Source organism: Xiphophorus hellerii, chromosome 7 (assembly GCF_003331165.1).
Source record: "Xiphophorus hellerii strain 12219 chromosome 7, Xiphophorus_hellerii-4.1, whole genome shotgun sequence".
In the NCBI taxonomy this organism is placed as follows: domain Eukaryota; kingdom Metazoa; phylum Chordata; class Actinopteri; order Cyprinodontiformes; family Poeciliidae; genus Xiphophorus; species Xiphophorus hellerii.
In genome coordinates, this window is record NC_045678.1 from 32,600,480 (window position 1) to 32,616,762 (window position 16,283).

Sequence of the window (16,283 nt, forward strand, 5' to 3'; positions counted from 1 at the left end):
ACTCTGCTAAAACCACAACGTTGTGTTTCTGCTTGGCAAGCACACTCTAATCTTTTTTAAAAAAGAAGAATTGAATGATTAATTGAATTTCATCACCGCCTTGTTTAACTTGAAGAATAAATCAAATTTGATGAGAAGTATTTCTTCTAATATTAGACTGCATTAGAAGAAATGAGTTAATCTAGATTAAATTGGATGTTGCACAATTGGAAAGAAAGTTGCCCGGTTTGTCTTTGGATTAGTTTTGTGAATATAAATATATTAAAATAGACTGAAAAGTATCCAAATCGAGGAGAAGCAGCTGAAAAAAAAAAAAAACTATATAAAGTCCAACTTTTTGTTATGCAAGATCCACAAACAGACTATAATTGAAATTGCATTAGGAAACAAATGTTTCAATAATAGTAGGATAACTGTTTCATTGGGCACTTTGAGTAAAACAAATTTATTTATTTTTGCTTCTTTCTCAGTAAATGTTAGGTTGGCTTTTAAATAAAATGAAATTACACGTCTTTGGCTGCACTCAGTTTAACTTCTTGAGTGTTTTTATACAGTTTTGCTGTAAAGGTCAGAGAACAAACCTTTAATCAACAAGATATGCAGAGACCAGCAAAGGCTGGACACACAGCCGTGTGTGTGAGTGAGGGGCCCACAGCGGGCAGGCACTGGGTGTTGTAGAAAAGTTAATAAAATTACTGACTAAACAGGTCAAGTTAAGTATTCCCACAACACACACACACATCTGGTTTGTCCCTAATTGCTGTTGCCTTATAGCAATTAGGGAAGAAAGCAAACGGAAAACAACAAAACAATTTATTCCATTGCTGTGTTGATTAACGACGATCAGAGGTGTGGCAGTGGCAACCAGGCGGGGGGGGGGACACACGGCACGGCTCGTGTAATTGTATGTTTTGCCACGATCAAAACGTGTGTATGTCTGATAATTAAAGTCACCAAGCCTGGCGGGCTTTAGTAGATTGCAGAGGGAAAGAACGAAGCAAGTTGTCAGCTCAGAAAAGGAAGAGGGAAACAGCAGAGAGTCACTCCTCAAAGCTGTTATTAAATATGGCCTTACTGTAGAGCCTAAAGGACGGCCTTAGCCGCAAAAACATCTTTAGTCGTGGAGGATTTAATGAGGCAGCAACATAAACCAACACAAACAACCCTAGTTTCATTTCATGTCATAGTAAGGTTGACTGTTTAACGCCGTCCTTCAATATGGTATCCAGGATAATCTAAACGTTATTCTGCAATAACACACTCTCTGTATGTTGTTTGTTCACACACCTATACCCTGTTTTTACAGGCACGCTGCTAATGTTCTGCTTTTGCCCCCACAGACAAAAGGTGTGTGTGTGTGTAACATTGTTTCTGTAGCATGGAAGAAAAAGGAAACCAATAATTGTGTACTTCAAAACGTGCTGCCGCTGAATCTGGTCAGAGAGACTTCAGTTACATTCGTCCACAAACTGTGTTAGGTGGATCGGTTGGGGAGGAAATTGTATCTCAGTGCTAAACGAAGCTTAAAGCCTTAATTAACAGCCCAACACAATGGGTGACGGACATCTGTCATAGTTCACAGCTCTCGTGTTTCACTTCCTCGCCGGAGCAGGAATCTGGGAAGTCTGGGCAGGTGTCAGGGAAAACAAAACTGAACCAGGAAAGCCTAACAGTGTGGTTTAATCAGCAGTCTGGCCATTGTTGCATTCAAAGGATGCAGGCTGATCCTCTGGTCTAAACCCGACTAAAAGCCGTCACTAGCTGGAGCTTTAAGGGGAAATCCAGCCAAAGACACTGTAACAAAACAGTCAGCAGATATTTTAGTCTCATCTCTGTAATTATGAAAATTCTCAGTGGTTGAAAAGGTAGTAATAATTACACACACAAACATATGTGTATATATATATATATATATATATATATATATCAATAGATAGATAGATAGATAGATAGATAGATAGATAGATAGATAGATAGATAGATAGATAGATAGATAGATAGATAGATAGATAGATAGATAGATATCCTGTCTTCTGAAGAGGTTCCTGCAGTGAATATCTTCAGTGTGTCGTATTTTGCCGTCATCTAGCAGGATCAGGGCCAGTGAAAAAGCTCAGCAACCTGATAAGAAAAATCGGCTGCTTCTGTTTTGGGGATGACTCTGGAACCTCTGGAGATTGTTGCACAACGAAGGTTTTTGCATAAAATGAAAAACCAAAGATAAAAGGTGTCCTCTTCATGAGACTGTAATCCACCAACAATGTCTTCAGTCAGAAGCTGCTCCTGAACCGCTGTAACACAGACAACAACAGGAGTCGATAGTATCTACAAACTGTCAGAAACTGGCAATGAATATGAAGAGGCCCCTGAGGCCCTGTTGCTCTGTAACAGTCTCATGACTGGATATGGTGATGTTAGCATTAGCAACAGAATTAGTGCTGCTAATCCACCTCATTTGCTTTTGTAGCTTCTCTTTAAATCTCTGTCTGGCCATCTGGTTAGGAAGCCATGCAGAGAGATGTTGCCCACCATGGTTAATGCAAGAGATTGGTTGTTTCTGACCAGGAGCGATGCGTTTCTGCACGGCAGTGGCACCATAGCGAGGAGCCAGAGGAAGTGGATTTGTTCACTACTGAACTGTGCTGTGAGGACATAGTGAATGTTTGAACAAATATATAAAAATCACATTTTTGTTAAATGTACCTGTCACAGCTTTAACTGTACCATTTGCCTGTAATTCTTGCTGTGCAAATATATCGATTAGTTTCTGTGAGCGTTCTGTGTGTTGGCTGCAGGCGAGTACTTTTATTTTTGCTGCAAGCTCAGAAACGCTGCATTATTCTACTAGTGGACTTTAGGAAAAGAGTACAGAAACCCCCGAAAACAAGTAGAAAAATCAGAAGTTGATCATGTTAACATGAATGTGATTTTGCACATCAACATCACAGTATGAATAAATCACAAAGACCTAATCATAATTTAAATGTTCCATTTATGAAAAGCTTTTTAAAAGCCAACTTGCTGTGACACAGAGACAATGTTTGTAAAATCTAAAATATATACCGTATGTTGCAGAAACATACTGTATATATTCTGCAACATTTTCTGCAACATACTGTATATAATTTATATTTTGGTTTTATTCAAAGAAATTCAGCAAAGAAAATCTCAGCTGCAGGACAGTAAAAAATTGCAAGGGAATTGTATGCTACCGACTTTAACAAAACAAGATATTATTTTTATGTCAATAATATCAGTCAAAGTTGCTGCTTAACAAGCCTTTCTGTTGGAGATAGCTGTAAACTTGTGTTGGTTTGGCTACTGATTCAGGGTGATGCATGGTTTTTGGCACACTTAAATATTTAAAAGTGTGACAAAAAAATCGGGATTGGGTCACTTAAGGCTGCAGTGTGAACGTAACCAAAGGGACTACATGACTACATGACTGTTATCCACTGAGGCTGCGTGAAAGCTTTCTTCACCTAAACCTAAACATTACACTTCGGGATGAATCCAGTAACTTATAACGGTAGAAGCATTTCATAATGTACATGATGAGGAGAATGACTTGTAGCGTTATGTTAGGACTTCAGGATGTCCCGCCTTCTCAGGAGAATCCTCTGCAGCTCTTCGTCCTGGCCTGGTGATGGTGACACAGCTTTGGGCTGAGGGCGAGTTGTGTTGAAATTCTCCTGGACAGGTCAAGAAATCGTGTGGGACACATAAGGGAAATAACTGCGAATATTATGTACAAATAAATGTGATTCTTGAATTTGTTTTACTGTGACTTCTCGACCAAAAGAACATTTAATACGATATTTCGTTATGTCTGTATATCTAACCAGTTAATTACCTCAATCAAATAAATGATTTGTACTTTCTACTTAGACTGCTTTTGACTGCCTTTCTAGATACAGATGCTAAAGTAAAGATTTCCATAACACAGAAGGGGAAAAAAAGGGAAAGTTTAACTAGTAAAACACGGCTTCAAAGTCCCATTACCATGATTCCTTTAAGTTCTTGAATGGCAGAATTAGAGGGCAGCCTCTCCATCTGATAAAAGGAAAATAGAAGTAGAAAATGGGTTTGGTAAATAAACAGCGGCCTGACACATTATGCTTATTTTACCTCATTCAGCACTTAAAGAATAAATTGCTTCTCTCACCACAAAGATACAACATTGTACTCAAGCATGAAGATGTATGCTTTCTACAAGAAGCAAATGTGTTAACACATAAGCATTTTGAGTCATGACAATTTTTCCATCCTCATTATTTATAATGACCTTGCAGAGCAGCCCCTAATGCTATCTAATTTGACAGAGTTGTTAAGGAGGAACAAGGAGACTGAAAGAAGTCCTGACCGTACGTCATGTTTTAACAAAACAAGAAGCTCTTAGATAATCCTGAACACTGATGGATTTGAGAGCACTGAACAATATACTGTATGCTCAACACACATGGAGTCACACACACACACACACACACCCACACGCGCGCAAAAAAAAAAAAAACAGGCTTTGGAACACTTAGTATCTGCAGCTGGTATACTTCAGTGATTTTAGCAGCAAAGACACATTTTCTGTTCCAATCACAATGCTCCATTTTCCTTGTCCGCGTTTAGTGTTTAATGTATTCTGCATTTGGTGCTGTTGTTCTTCAAACTCCCGACCAATATGATGTCAGTTTTAGCGTGAAAGAAAAAAAATATATATATTTTGAGCGTAAAGACAGAATAGCAGACACGTCCTTGTGCTCTGAAATAAATTTATGCTTCGTCATCTGAATGAAAGTCTTGTTTGAAAGTGCCATTTTGAACGGCGTTGTAGTAAGTGTCATGCATCTGATTTTTAAATGTTTTTCAGTTGTAAAACTCTGCCCATGTCTCCATCAGATATCATACATTTCAGAGGTGGATCTCAAGCTACAGTGAGTCTGTGTTATGAATGCAGGTTGCGCGGAATGCACAGCACAGAATTGGTCCAATCTACCAAGGTATAAGCTGACTGAAAGATAAAACACTGAAAATCCCAATGACATAAATTTCCAACGTACCAATTATTTCAGAGCCCAGAAGACTGCCCATGAATTTCACCATGATCCTGTAGAAACCACCTTTCTATTTTCTCTATGTCCTCAGCCTAACTAAATCCTACAAAGAAATCCATTCTGACCATGTTAATTCACTCGGTTTGAGGACACGCCACCAGCTGGGTTTAACACAAACTAAAGGATAAACAAATTAGAGGGAAAATAAAAATAAAAATCTGGCCCATTTTTATTCACAAAGGCCTGCTGATGAAAACGTAACACCTCAAGTGTTTTAATCATCAACTTGATCACAAAAGGACACTGAGTGCAATGAGAGTGGTTTCGTGTTATTTTTGGTTTTTCTATGCAACCATCCAAAATAATGTTTACAACTCTATTAGTCACAATTTTGAAAACACGGGCACGGTTTTTCTTTCATAACACTTCACGCAACTATCACCTCAGGTCAGGCCTCTTGAAATCCAGACCTCGAGGCTGCGGTGTCCTGCAACTTTTAGGTGGTTCGACACCTCAAAGGACCGGACCACCTCCTCGGTATGCAGTCAAGTCCTACTGGTGGCCTGATTATTTGACTCAGATGTGCTGAAGCAGAGACACTTCTAAAACCTGCAGGGTACCGGCCCTCCTCTCATCTAATAATAGATTATTTTCAGTATAGAACTCTTCAGTCAAGTATACCCTGGAGCATATCTTATAACACTCGTAGCATTTCTACAGAGAAAGTGTAAAAATAAATTCACCAACGCTACATGGCATAGACCTTCTTCTCCCCGTGTCACAGTTTTTTGTAATGACCTAAGTCCAAAAAAAAAAAAAAAAGGTCACACTAAACATAATGAGCCTCTCTCTTTCCCCAGCAACAGGGCCTCATCGACATTACAGGCAGTGTTGTCAATTAATAATGCAACGTGGGAAAAATCTTCTGGAGTGACCAATCCATCATTGTTACATCAGTTTGGTCAGAGGCTTCCTCTATAGCCTGGATGAGCAGACAGATATACAGCTTTCACCACCATGAGGACAAGAACTCATCAGTGAGGTCCAGGAAGGGTGGATGGTGTAGAACTGTAACTCGTGGTCAATGCGGACATGTTGACCGGCGTGTTATTCCCACATTGCCCTGGCACATTGACAACAGTCCATTGGCCAATGATATTTCCTCATCTTTATCTCACTATACTCTGAGTAAATCCATTCTCATCATCCATCCATCAATCTTTTTCCTGGGTTGTGCCGCGGGGGTAGCGGCTTAAGTAGGGAGGCCCAGTCTTCTCTCTCCCCAGCCACTTCTTCCAGCTCCTCCGGAGAATCCCAAGGCGTTCCCAGGCCAGCCGAGAAACACTGTCTCTCCAGCGTGTCCTGGGCCTCCTCCCGGTGTGACGTGCCCGGAACACCTCACCAGGGAGGCGTCCAGGAGGCATCCTGACCAGATACCCAAGCCAACTCAATAGATCCTCTGGATGTGAAGGAGCAGCAGCTCTACACTGAGTCTCTCCTGGACGACTGAGCTTCTCACTCTATCTCTAAGGGATAGAGCAAATTGAGGGAAAAAGCAAATTGAGAGCTTTGCTTTTTGACTCAACTCTCTCTTCACCACGACAGACCGGCACAGTGCCCACCTCACTGCAGACACTGCGCCATTCTCTCTGTCGATCTCCAGCTCCATTTTTCCCTCATTCGTGAACAAGATCCCGAGATACTTAAACTCCTCCCTGACCCGGAGAAGATACTCTGCCCTTTTCCGGCTCATCGATGTCTATGAATTCTTGCTGAAGACAGTTTACCTGGTCCGTTTTAACAAACAAGCACATTATGTGCCAATCTGGGACGGGATAATGCTGTTTGGTCCAATGTCACCTCTGACCTTAACTCAATGCACATTTGGGTGCATCCTACACTAAATGGTTGATACCTAATCTAAATTTGATGGAAAGCTTCTACTTTTGACTCTTGTTATTGGCTTGGGAAATAATTGCTATATATTTTCACTTCCTCATCCCTGTATCAGTTTCTGCATTTAGGTGCTTCATCATGGAATCACAACAGTTGCAACTGAAAACAGATCCAAATTGATTTTAAAATGTAAATATAAAGACAATGGATCATAGGCTGTTGTTACCTTTGGTTCACTTCTGTTTGGTGACTGTTTCACTGGTCGAAGTTGAACTCCTTTTTTAATTCTCTGCATCATTTCCTCCACAGCCTGATGCCGGACATCTCCTGTGCAGTGAGAGATGAACACAGGAGTCACATTTCACTACCAGCAGCTAACATTGCAAATGTGTAGCTTTTACTGAATACATGGACACGAACATTATTATAGAGTTATCAGGATTTAAGGGAAAAAAAAAAACTGCATTGCATTATTTGAAGTTCACATACATTTTCTTCAGCGTTTGTTAGAATCACCCAAGTCAGTTGTATGACTTGGGTGAAATGCTTTTAGTATATTTTCAAAAGCTTTTCATAAAAGTCTGTTAAGATTTCAGCCCACTGCTCCACACACAACTGGTGGAACTGAATGAGTATTTTTTTTTTTTTTGGCCAACTTGCTCTCACACATCTTTGCAGCTCGGCCCGGACATTTGAAACGCAGCCGCAGAACTGCACTTTACTAATCCTTCGTCACTAAACAGCAAGTGGGATTCTGTGAAATTCTGAGTTCCTCTCACCAGGACCTGAGCCGGACTGAACTTAAAACTGACGCTCACTGATGGGAGCATCTTGCGGCAACATGAAGAACTGATTACAGAGTCGGTGGAGGAATTGAGGTGGCCTTGATGTAACCCTGGTCAAGGTCACACCAGGGCCACATCTGCCCTGATGTGACCTTGATCTGATCCTGATGTGGCTTTGTAAAACGTGTAGAAGTCTTGTTGGAGGCTGTTTGTTTAATATTTACCATGTCCCTATCTATACAGTCTACAAAATATATTAAAATAAACATTATGATGAGGCTCGTTTGTCAAGTTAAAAGTATCTTTTATTAAAAAAAACAACCTTTAAGCAGGTGTTAAACATACTTTTAAATGAGATCATTTAATTGTTCTTAATCCAACTTGGCTGGATTAAGAAAAATATTTTTTATTAGACTGATGTCATATATTGATTTGCAATGTTGTCTTCTCATTAGCTGTAAGGTGAAAATCATTACAATCAAAAAAAGAATTGAAAACATCAGTCTCCGTGTGATTAATCTATATACTGTGAGTCACTTAGGAAATGAAGATGCTGTACTGAAATAATTGAGCTTGTCATAAATGTTGAAATTTATTGAACATGACTGAAGGACCACAGATTAAAAGTTTTTTTTTATTTTCTAAAAGAAATGATCAGTGTTAGAACTTTTCATTATGTTTTCAACGAGGTCTAGAACGAAAGGTTGGTGAACAATCTAATCTTGCATCTTTTTGGCCATGTGTAGCATAACTATTGTGATGTTGAGCTCGGCTGTAATCATGGGGGAATTTCATAACTGTTGCCACGACAACCGATTTAGCAGTAATCACAGTTCAGAGTCTGTTAAATGGGAATGTCTGAGGTTAGCAAACTTAGACAAGAATGGCTCTCCATATAAAAGCACACGCGAATATGCAATTTTCCATACAAAAGTTTTTCAAGGAGAGGCTGAAAGAGATGAGAACAAATCGTTTATTTCAGCCAAAAAACTCTGCCCATTCACAAAAAAAAGTATGTTAATATTTAATTTTCTAAAATGGAACATTCAGCGGCGCTCACAATCGAACATTTGTTCCAGAGATGTCTTTCACAAATGTTACACAAAAACAATTTTGTGTTAAAGTAATAGCAAAAATATTTCTCCTTCAGTGCTTAAAATGAGACCATTATTCAGGAGTCAGAGCAGAAGATCCTTGGTTGGTGCCTATTCAATCTCGTATGTAATTTTAAAATACTGTGTGCATGGTGCTCAGTTGAGACCTCACATTTTTGATCACTATTGGACAAAATGAGGACTCAGCTCAATCTGTTTAGTCAACATGGGCGACTCACCTGCTTCGACAAGCCAAGGCTTCAATTGAAATTCACAAATTGAAGAATTTAAAATGTTAACTGAGGAGGTCAAATATGCAGATTTTGAGAAGGATGGCATCGTAAACCTCTTTTAAGCGACACATTTTGTCCTAATAAGAAACTTTCATTTTCAAAGATCGGGTGTAAAATGAAAAAGACCTTAAAGTATTTAAACCAGTTATGCCACACAGAATGCAATCCAGGAAAAAACTGAGAACTTAATTTGAGTAATAAACCTTTGAACGCAAAGTGGGCTTCTGGTTAATTATAGAGCAGCTGAAAGAGTATTAGTGGTTTTAAAAGAAGGCAAAAAATTAAAATGCATCATAAAATGTTGTTTTATGCACCCCACTACGGGCTGAATGGCACAGAGGAACGGGCAGTTCATTTTGTTCGGAAAGGCAGAGATCTAAAAAAAAGAAAAAAAAAGACAAAGGGGACAAAGAGAAGTGCGAATATTTTCAATGCCGACATGTTGTTAACCTGTTAATCGAATTCAGAAAGTCACACGTCTGCATTTTCCACCAGCTTTTGAAAATCTGCATCGCAGTATAAAACTATTTGACCATTTTGCCTCTAGGTCCGGAGAGGTCCATGTTATAGCGTGTGGACTCTCTTATGAATAATCACTGAGTTTAAGTATCACCCCTAAATGTGTCACATAATAGAGATGTGTTCCCATGCAATTAGTAAAATAAGCATTTCTTTTTTAATCAAGCACATACAAAAAGTATTCACCCCCCTGGATGTTACACTATTACTATAGGATGTTTCCCTATTTTTATTGCTTTGACAAATCAGTCGTGAATAACAAACTTTGACTTTTTTGACAAAAAAAAAAAAAGGTCTAAAACGTAACACTTTATTGTTAAAGCAAAACTGATTTCTACAAAATAATGACAAATATTTTGTAGAAATGTTTCCCCCATTTAAATTGGTATTTAGTGTCTGCTCCTCTGGCTGCCATCCCAGCAGGGGGTCAGAGTGGACTCACTAACGCTGCCCTTTCCCTCCATTCTTCATGCTCAGCTTTCCGTCAAGGCTGCCTGGGGGATCGCAGGCCACCACTTCTCTATCGGACCGGGCCGCTCCAGAACATCCGCCTTGTTGTATTTAAATCCTTTCTGTCTGACTTTAGTGAAAGCCTGGTGTCTTGCTGGGGAAACAAATGTCCTCTGAAGCCACAGATCTCTGGCTGTTCCTGCTTTTGTTTTTCCTTCTACCTTCTCAACTCTTCCAGGGCCCGCTACTTTGAAGGATCCCCCACAGCATGAGGCTACTGCCACCATGGTTCACAGACGGTGTGTTTTTGGTGATGTGTAGCGTTTGACATAGACGTCTTGTCTGATGGCCAAAACTTCCATTTTGGTCCCAACAGACCAACTTTCTTCCACTTGCCCTTGAGACATATTCCTTCAATATCTTGATGGATTTCACTAAACTACATGAGATACTAAGTGCTCAGATTCTGTTGTGTCCATCCCCTGACTTATACATTTCAATAACCTTTTCTTGGATTGGTTTGGTTGGAGTGTACTTTAGTCTTCCTGCTGTAGCGGTTAGCCATGGATAATATTTAACCAGGGAATGGACCTTCCAGAACCAGCAAAACGTAGGCTGCAATAATTTGAGACACATTCGCTGCTCTCAACTCATCTCCATTCCCCTCATTGTGTGACTATCTCTGCTAGTTGGCGCCGTCTCTGCCGGTTTTTTTAAAGGGGGGTTTAACATTACGGCAATCTGTTAATTTTTGTGAATTTTTAAATTTAATTGCCATTGTTATGTAGAGACCAGATTTCCTTTTTCACCTTTTTTCCTCATTTTTTCCGTATTTTTCATCCACTCTGTTGATCATGAAACGGGGTGTATACTTTGTAGCAACACTGTGGACATAATTTTCAAAATAAGAATGTAGTTAGGTAGGTTTTACTATGAGTCAGAGCACATGTCTGGTTTAAAACAATCATATTGTGTTGACCTTGTGACATAAAATGAAGCAGGCGGTGTGTAGATGTTCGCTGTGTACCTGCAGGCTTGGCTGAGTCCTGGTCCACCAACGGGATGTCATGGCTGACGTTCCTTCTCTTTCGAATCAGTGTCAGCAATGAGCTGTAGGGGGGAAAAAAACACAAAACTCTTAGAATAAAACTGCAACATTTGTATTAGAGCAGATTGTTTTTTTTCATTCAAAATGCCCTGGATTCAAAATGCACTGAAACAAAGTGGTTCCATTCTAGATTCTCAGATCTAGAATCATGTAAAACGACCTCATCTAAAAGTTTTTATCTGTAAATATATTTCTATTAAAACATTTCATTGCATTTATTACATTATATAAGTGGATTCCTCAACAACTCCTCAAATACAGATGTTCAGAAATAAAATAATAAAAAAATTGAACCTGAGAGGGTTAGAGGTCGACTCTGGGGCTGCAGGAGGCAAGGGCGGAGGTGGAGGTGCTGGGGGAGGGTTGGTGGCAGCGTTCAGCTTCTTTTGAAGTTGCTCAACTGGCCAGTCAAACACATAGAATTACACGAAATATTTAGGAACAGCTTCAAGTGTAGGACCAAGGGAATGAAGATAGTCCCATTTTAAGTAAAACTGGATCTTTGGAAAACTTAAGGAACACAGATGGGAGGAGTTAATTTGCTCTTTGTTGATGCTGCAAAATATATACCTGACTCCACTGTAAAAAGAAACTGGCTCACCCAACTTAATTGAATTGCTTCAATTGGTTACAAGTAATTCAATTAAGTTTACTAAGTGTAATGGCGCCGTGCCATTGCAGGGGGGCACGGGAAGCGGTATGGATGAATGGGAAAAAAAACAGTTACACAAAAGTGTTTCACTGTAAAGATGGTTAGTAGTTTCTTTTGTTGCAACCTGAAGTGTGAAATAAACTTCAGTGGAGTTTGAAAACAAAATATGTGTATAGGTTTATGTCTGGTTGAACGATGAGTGTGCCCAGCTGATTTTTTGGGGGGGCGGGGGGATTTTATTGTAATCCATAGGGGGGCCCAGAAAATCTTTGGGAACCACTGAGTTAATTGAACACAAAAAAGTAAGTTGTCATCACTAAATCAAAAAAATTAAGTGAGAATAATGTTAATAAAATGAACTACAGCCCAGATACACTTTTTATAGTGTAATACTACATGAATACCACAGCAGAATATGTTGTGCTTATGTCCAACACAAGCAGGCCTCCAACCATTTCCTAATACTGCTGCAGTGTGCTCAAAGGCTAAAGCTGTCCTGTTGTCAGTGCTTTGCGGTGTAGCTTGTGTGCTGGACTCCAGTGACTCTCAGAGTTCACATTTCTTAAGCTTCTTACCTGTAAACTGTAGATCTTTGACTTGTTGTTCAGCGTTAAAGCAGCGGATACGGCACGCCTCCCTTTCCTCTTCCAGGAGATCCAGCTTCAGCTTCAATGCTGTTAGCTCCTTTTGTGTTTCACAGGTCTGTAGTTTTTCTTCCATCTGCTTGATCTGGTGACCAAACATAAACCATATTTATAGTCAGGCTAAAGAATAGTCACAAAATATAAAACAACTGTTAAATGAACTTTGCGTTAAGTGTTAGCCAATATTAATTGTCATATTTTTCACTGCATAATGGGACTACTGTCTAATTAACTGATTTATCGCCCCTGACTAATGGGAGAAGGAAGGCAACCAGAAAATATGTAACAGAAGAGAGATAAACCTCAAAGTTTTGGTTACATTAAAATGATAAATGTCAGTATTTGTTTTATTTTCATGTGCTGTAACTCCTTTTCTCATATTCCATACTAAATACCACAAGAGAGAAGCCAGTTCATCTGCAGTAAAATATCCCATGGCCCAGTTTGATTTCTAAAACTGTATCTCCTGAAAAGGCTGCTTAGTGAGCAACCTTACTAAGCTAGTACCCTTTGGGCTACAAAAGCTAAGTTAGCTTTAATTTAGCAAGTTAACTTAAAGAAGTTCTTTAAGCTAGTCTAGCTTGAAGAACTAAGAAAGAACTTAGCTTCTTTCTTGTCCTTTTGGACAAGAATTTAGCCTCTTATCTGTAAGAAGCTAAGTTCTTATTTATAAGAATATTTATAAGAACTTAGCTATGAAGCTAAAGTTCTTATCTATAATTTGGCGTTATTGCTCATGGATTTTAACTAAAACCATATCATTAAATCAAACAAATAACAAGATACTGTAAATATGCTTGTATTTCATTTTTCATTATTTGTGTTAGTTTTCACTACAGTTAGAGTAGGCAGTTTTTCTGATTGATTCTTAGGACAACTATACACAATATGACTTTTTCCTTTCCAAAGAATTGTAACAGCTTTACATTATCCACAGATGTTAACTGATGTGAAATTAGCTTTAGCTGACAAGCTACCAGCCCTTAATCTCTGCTGACAGGTTTATTATCCTAACAGTTTATATGTTTAATTTCATCCAACAGCTAGACATGTAAAAAAAAAAATTTAAAAAAAGAACAACTTTTAAACAAATTTTAAGAAGACAAAGATCAACACAGCTTCCATTTTCCAAGCAGATTAGTTTGTGTGGAAAGTGTTTCGCGGTTCGGATCGGACCTGGTTCTGATGCTGCAGCCTCTGGGTCTCCATCTGTTCAGTCAGAGCGGCCACCTGACTGACCACATCCTGCAGAGCTGGGCTGGGCATGCAGCTCTGCAGGAGGATCTGACTCTGCCTCTTCAGTTTTGTCTGTTCGACCAGCATCTGAACACACCAATAAGTAAATCAGCATAATATAGATGAGACTTATGAACACAACGTTGCAGATGAGAAAAGAGCATGGGCTCACGTCTCTGGCAAAGTTTTCTGCTTCTGTCCTCAGGTTCTGCTCCAGGTCCAGAGTATGCTGCAAAGCTTCATATTCCTCCACAGCAAACTGAGAAACTGATATTAAGACATTTACACATTTAATTTTCTGTTAAGCTACATATTGCTAAGTCCCAACGAAAGACACCTCAGTCACTTTGTACAAGCAGCAAAGTCCAGCATGATATGTAAACACTATGGACAGTTTTACTCTTTGCAAGAGTTCAAGGAAAGGTGTATGGCTTTGAAACAGACAAATAAAAAGACCTTTCATGGTTTCATGCCATAAAGTGCTTTGGAAAAGTATTAATCACCCTTTGGAATATCTATCTACACACATAAATACACTATATTGCCAAAAATATTTGCTCATCCATCCAAATGATCGGAATCAGGTGTTCCAATCACTTCCATGGCCACAGGTGTATAAAGTTTAGCACCTCGGCATGCAGACTGGTTTCTACAAACAGTTGTGAACAAATGGGTCATTCTCAAGAGCGACCTGTGGTGTGGGATTATTTTTCAGGAGTTGGGCTTGACCCCTTCGTTCCAGTGAAAGGATCTCTGAGTGCTTCATCATACCAAGACATTTTGGACAATTCCATGTTCCCAACTTAGTGGGAACAGTTTGGAGCTGGTCCCTCTTCTTCCAACATGGCTGTCCACAAAGCAAGGTCCATAAAGACATGGAAAATAAATACAAAATGTTTGCTTGGAATTTCAGAGACATGCTGTCAGTAGTTCATAGAATAATAAAAGAACAATGTTCATTTTATTCAAACATAAAATTTGTTTGTTTCATTTTAAGTTGCCTCTTAATTTTTTCCACAGTTGCATATATACAGTATGTGGTTATTTCTACTGAGCTAATGTACAATATTTTGTGCAGAGGCGTCATGAAATAAAAATAAAAAATAAAAAAAGGGAGGGGCCATTGCTATATAACAGAGGGGATCTGCAAGACAAAGGGACTGGACACATTTAAATACAAGCTGTATTTAAATGCTTTTATTTAAATTTAAAAGCATTTAATTACAGCTTGTAAAATAAAACAAAACTAAAAATTACAAGAGGAGTGAATACTTTTGTGTTACTGATTTCAAAGCTTCAATCACAGATTTGTCCACTAATCAATACCTCAGTGCTACGAGTGCTGCTCTGGTAGTCAGAGAGTGAAAAGCCCTTCCTACAGACAGTAATATTTTAAACCGACTCTCACCCAGAGCTTTGAATAACCTGTTGGACATTTCTGCTTTAGGTTTTTATTTATTAATTTTTTTTTTTTTAATTGAGTCTTTGCAGTTCTTCTTCTGCTTTCTGTTCAGGGCTGAAGCTCATTTTTATGTGCGGAAGTTCAGACTGACTTATAAGTTACCTAAAAATGTTTGCTCTGAAACTTCTGTATCATTTATCACCCATCCAGAGCCACCGATCACTGTCTCTCTCCTTCATGAGAGAGACACTGTCTCTCTCCTTTATGAGAGAGACACTGTCTCTCTCCTTCATGAGAGAGACACTGTCTCTCTCCTTTATGAGAGAGACAGTGATGACTGCAAAGTGGAGTGGAGGCACCAGGTGAAGGCAAAGATAATTATTTAGATGTTGACAGTGTTGATTCAACACCTCAGCTCTGGAACAATGCATTTCGAAGAAACGGAATGTCACATGTCACATTCACAATTACACGTATTAAATAAAGAATGACTCCTGTGAATCAGGCCAAAGTTCCCATAGCGGTTCATTTAGTCTGAATAGGACATTTTCTCTCCATACTGTATCCTTTTACTGTTGCTGTGGGTGAATGTGAATAAAGAGAGGAGAAAATGTTGAACTATATGTGACCCACGATATGTGTTCATAACAAAATAGTTAATTTTTGCAAATTGATGAGGCAAATAATGTTTATTCCTTACCCTAAAAGGGTGCACATCTTTTCACATGACTAATAATACTGCAGCATCCCTGCAGCATGGACGGCTCTCTAACCTCTGCTGTATTGGTCCAGGAGCTTCTTTTGCTGCAGACGCTCGGCAATTAAATCCGTGTTGTTGCGTTTCGCTTTCATCAGCTGCATAAAAGAAAACAAATTAAAACATTATGAAAGATAATGAAATGGATTTGTCTCTTTTGTATACGTGTCGCTATTTTACAATAATATGGTCTCTTAAAGTGAAACTAGCATTAAAAGTCACACATTAATCTATATGTGTGACAAACTTAAACGACTTTTGTCAAACACTGTGAAGGTAAAGATAACAGAAAGAAAGTTCATATACAAAGCATTCAGGATTCAAAAAGATCAAATGTAATTTTGCAAATTTAAATGAAAAACATTTCTCTCTATACTTCCTGGAGCTAAAGTCTACATG

General features: G+C 38.9%; 1 protein-coding gene across 1 annotated transcript in view; it reads right to left on the reverse strand.

Annotated features, from left to right (window-relative positions):
* Positions 1-2,990: 2,990 nt before the first annotated feature.
* Positions 2,991-16,283, reverse strand: part of LOC116722552 (shootin-1-like) — a 33,627-nt gene continuing 20,334 nt past the window's right edge. The window contains exons 7-15 of the mRNA XM_032566708.1: positions 15,901-15,982; positions 13,898-13,992; positions 13,666-13,812; positions 12,421-12,574; positions 11,488-11,593; positions 11,113-11,195; positions 7,171-7,271; positions 4,003-4,053; positions 2,991-3,692 (exon numbers count right to left, since the gene is read on the reverse strand). Of these exons, the coding sequence (XP_032422599.1) occupies positions 3,582-3,692; positions 4,003-4,053; positions 7,171-7,271; positions 11,113-11,195; positions 11,488-11,593; positions 12,421-12,574; positions 13,666-13,812; positions 13,898-13,992; positions 15,901-15,982 (930 nt within the window). The 3' untranslated portion in view covers positions 2,991-3,581. The remainder of the gene's footprint in view (positions 3,693-4,002; positions 4,054-7,170; positions 7,272-11,112; positions 11,196-11,487; positions 11,594-12,420; positions 12,575-13,665; positions 13,813-13,897; positions 13,993-15,900; positions 15,983-16,283) is intronic.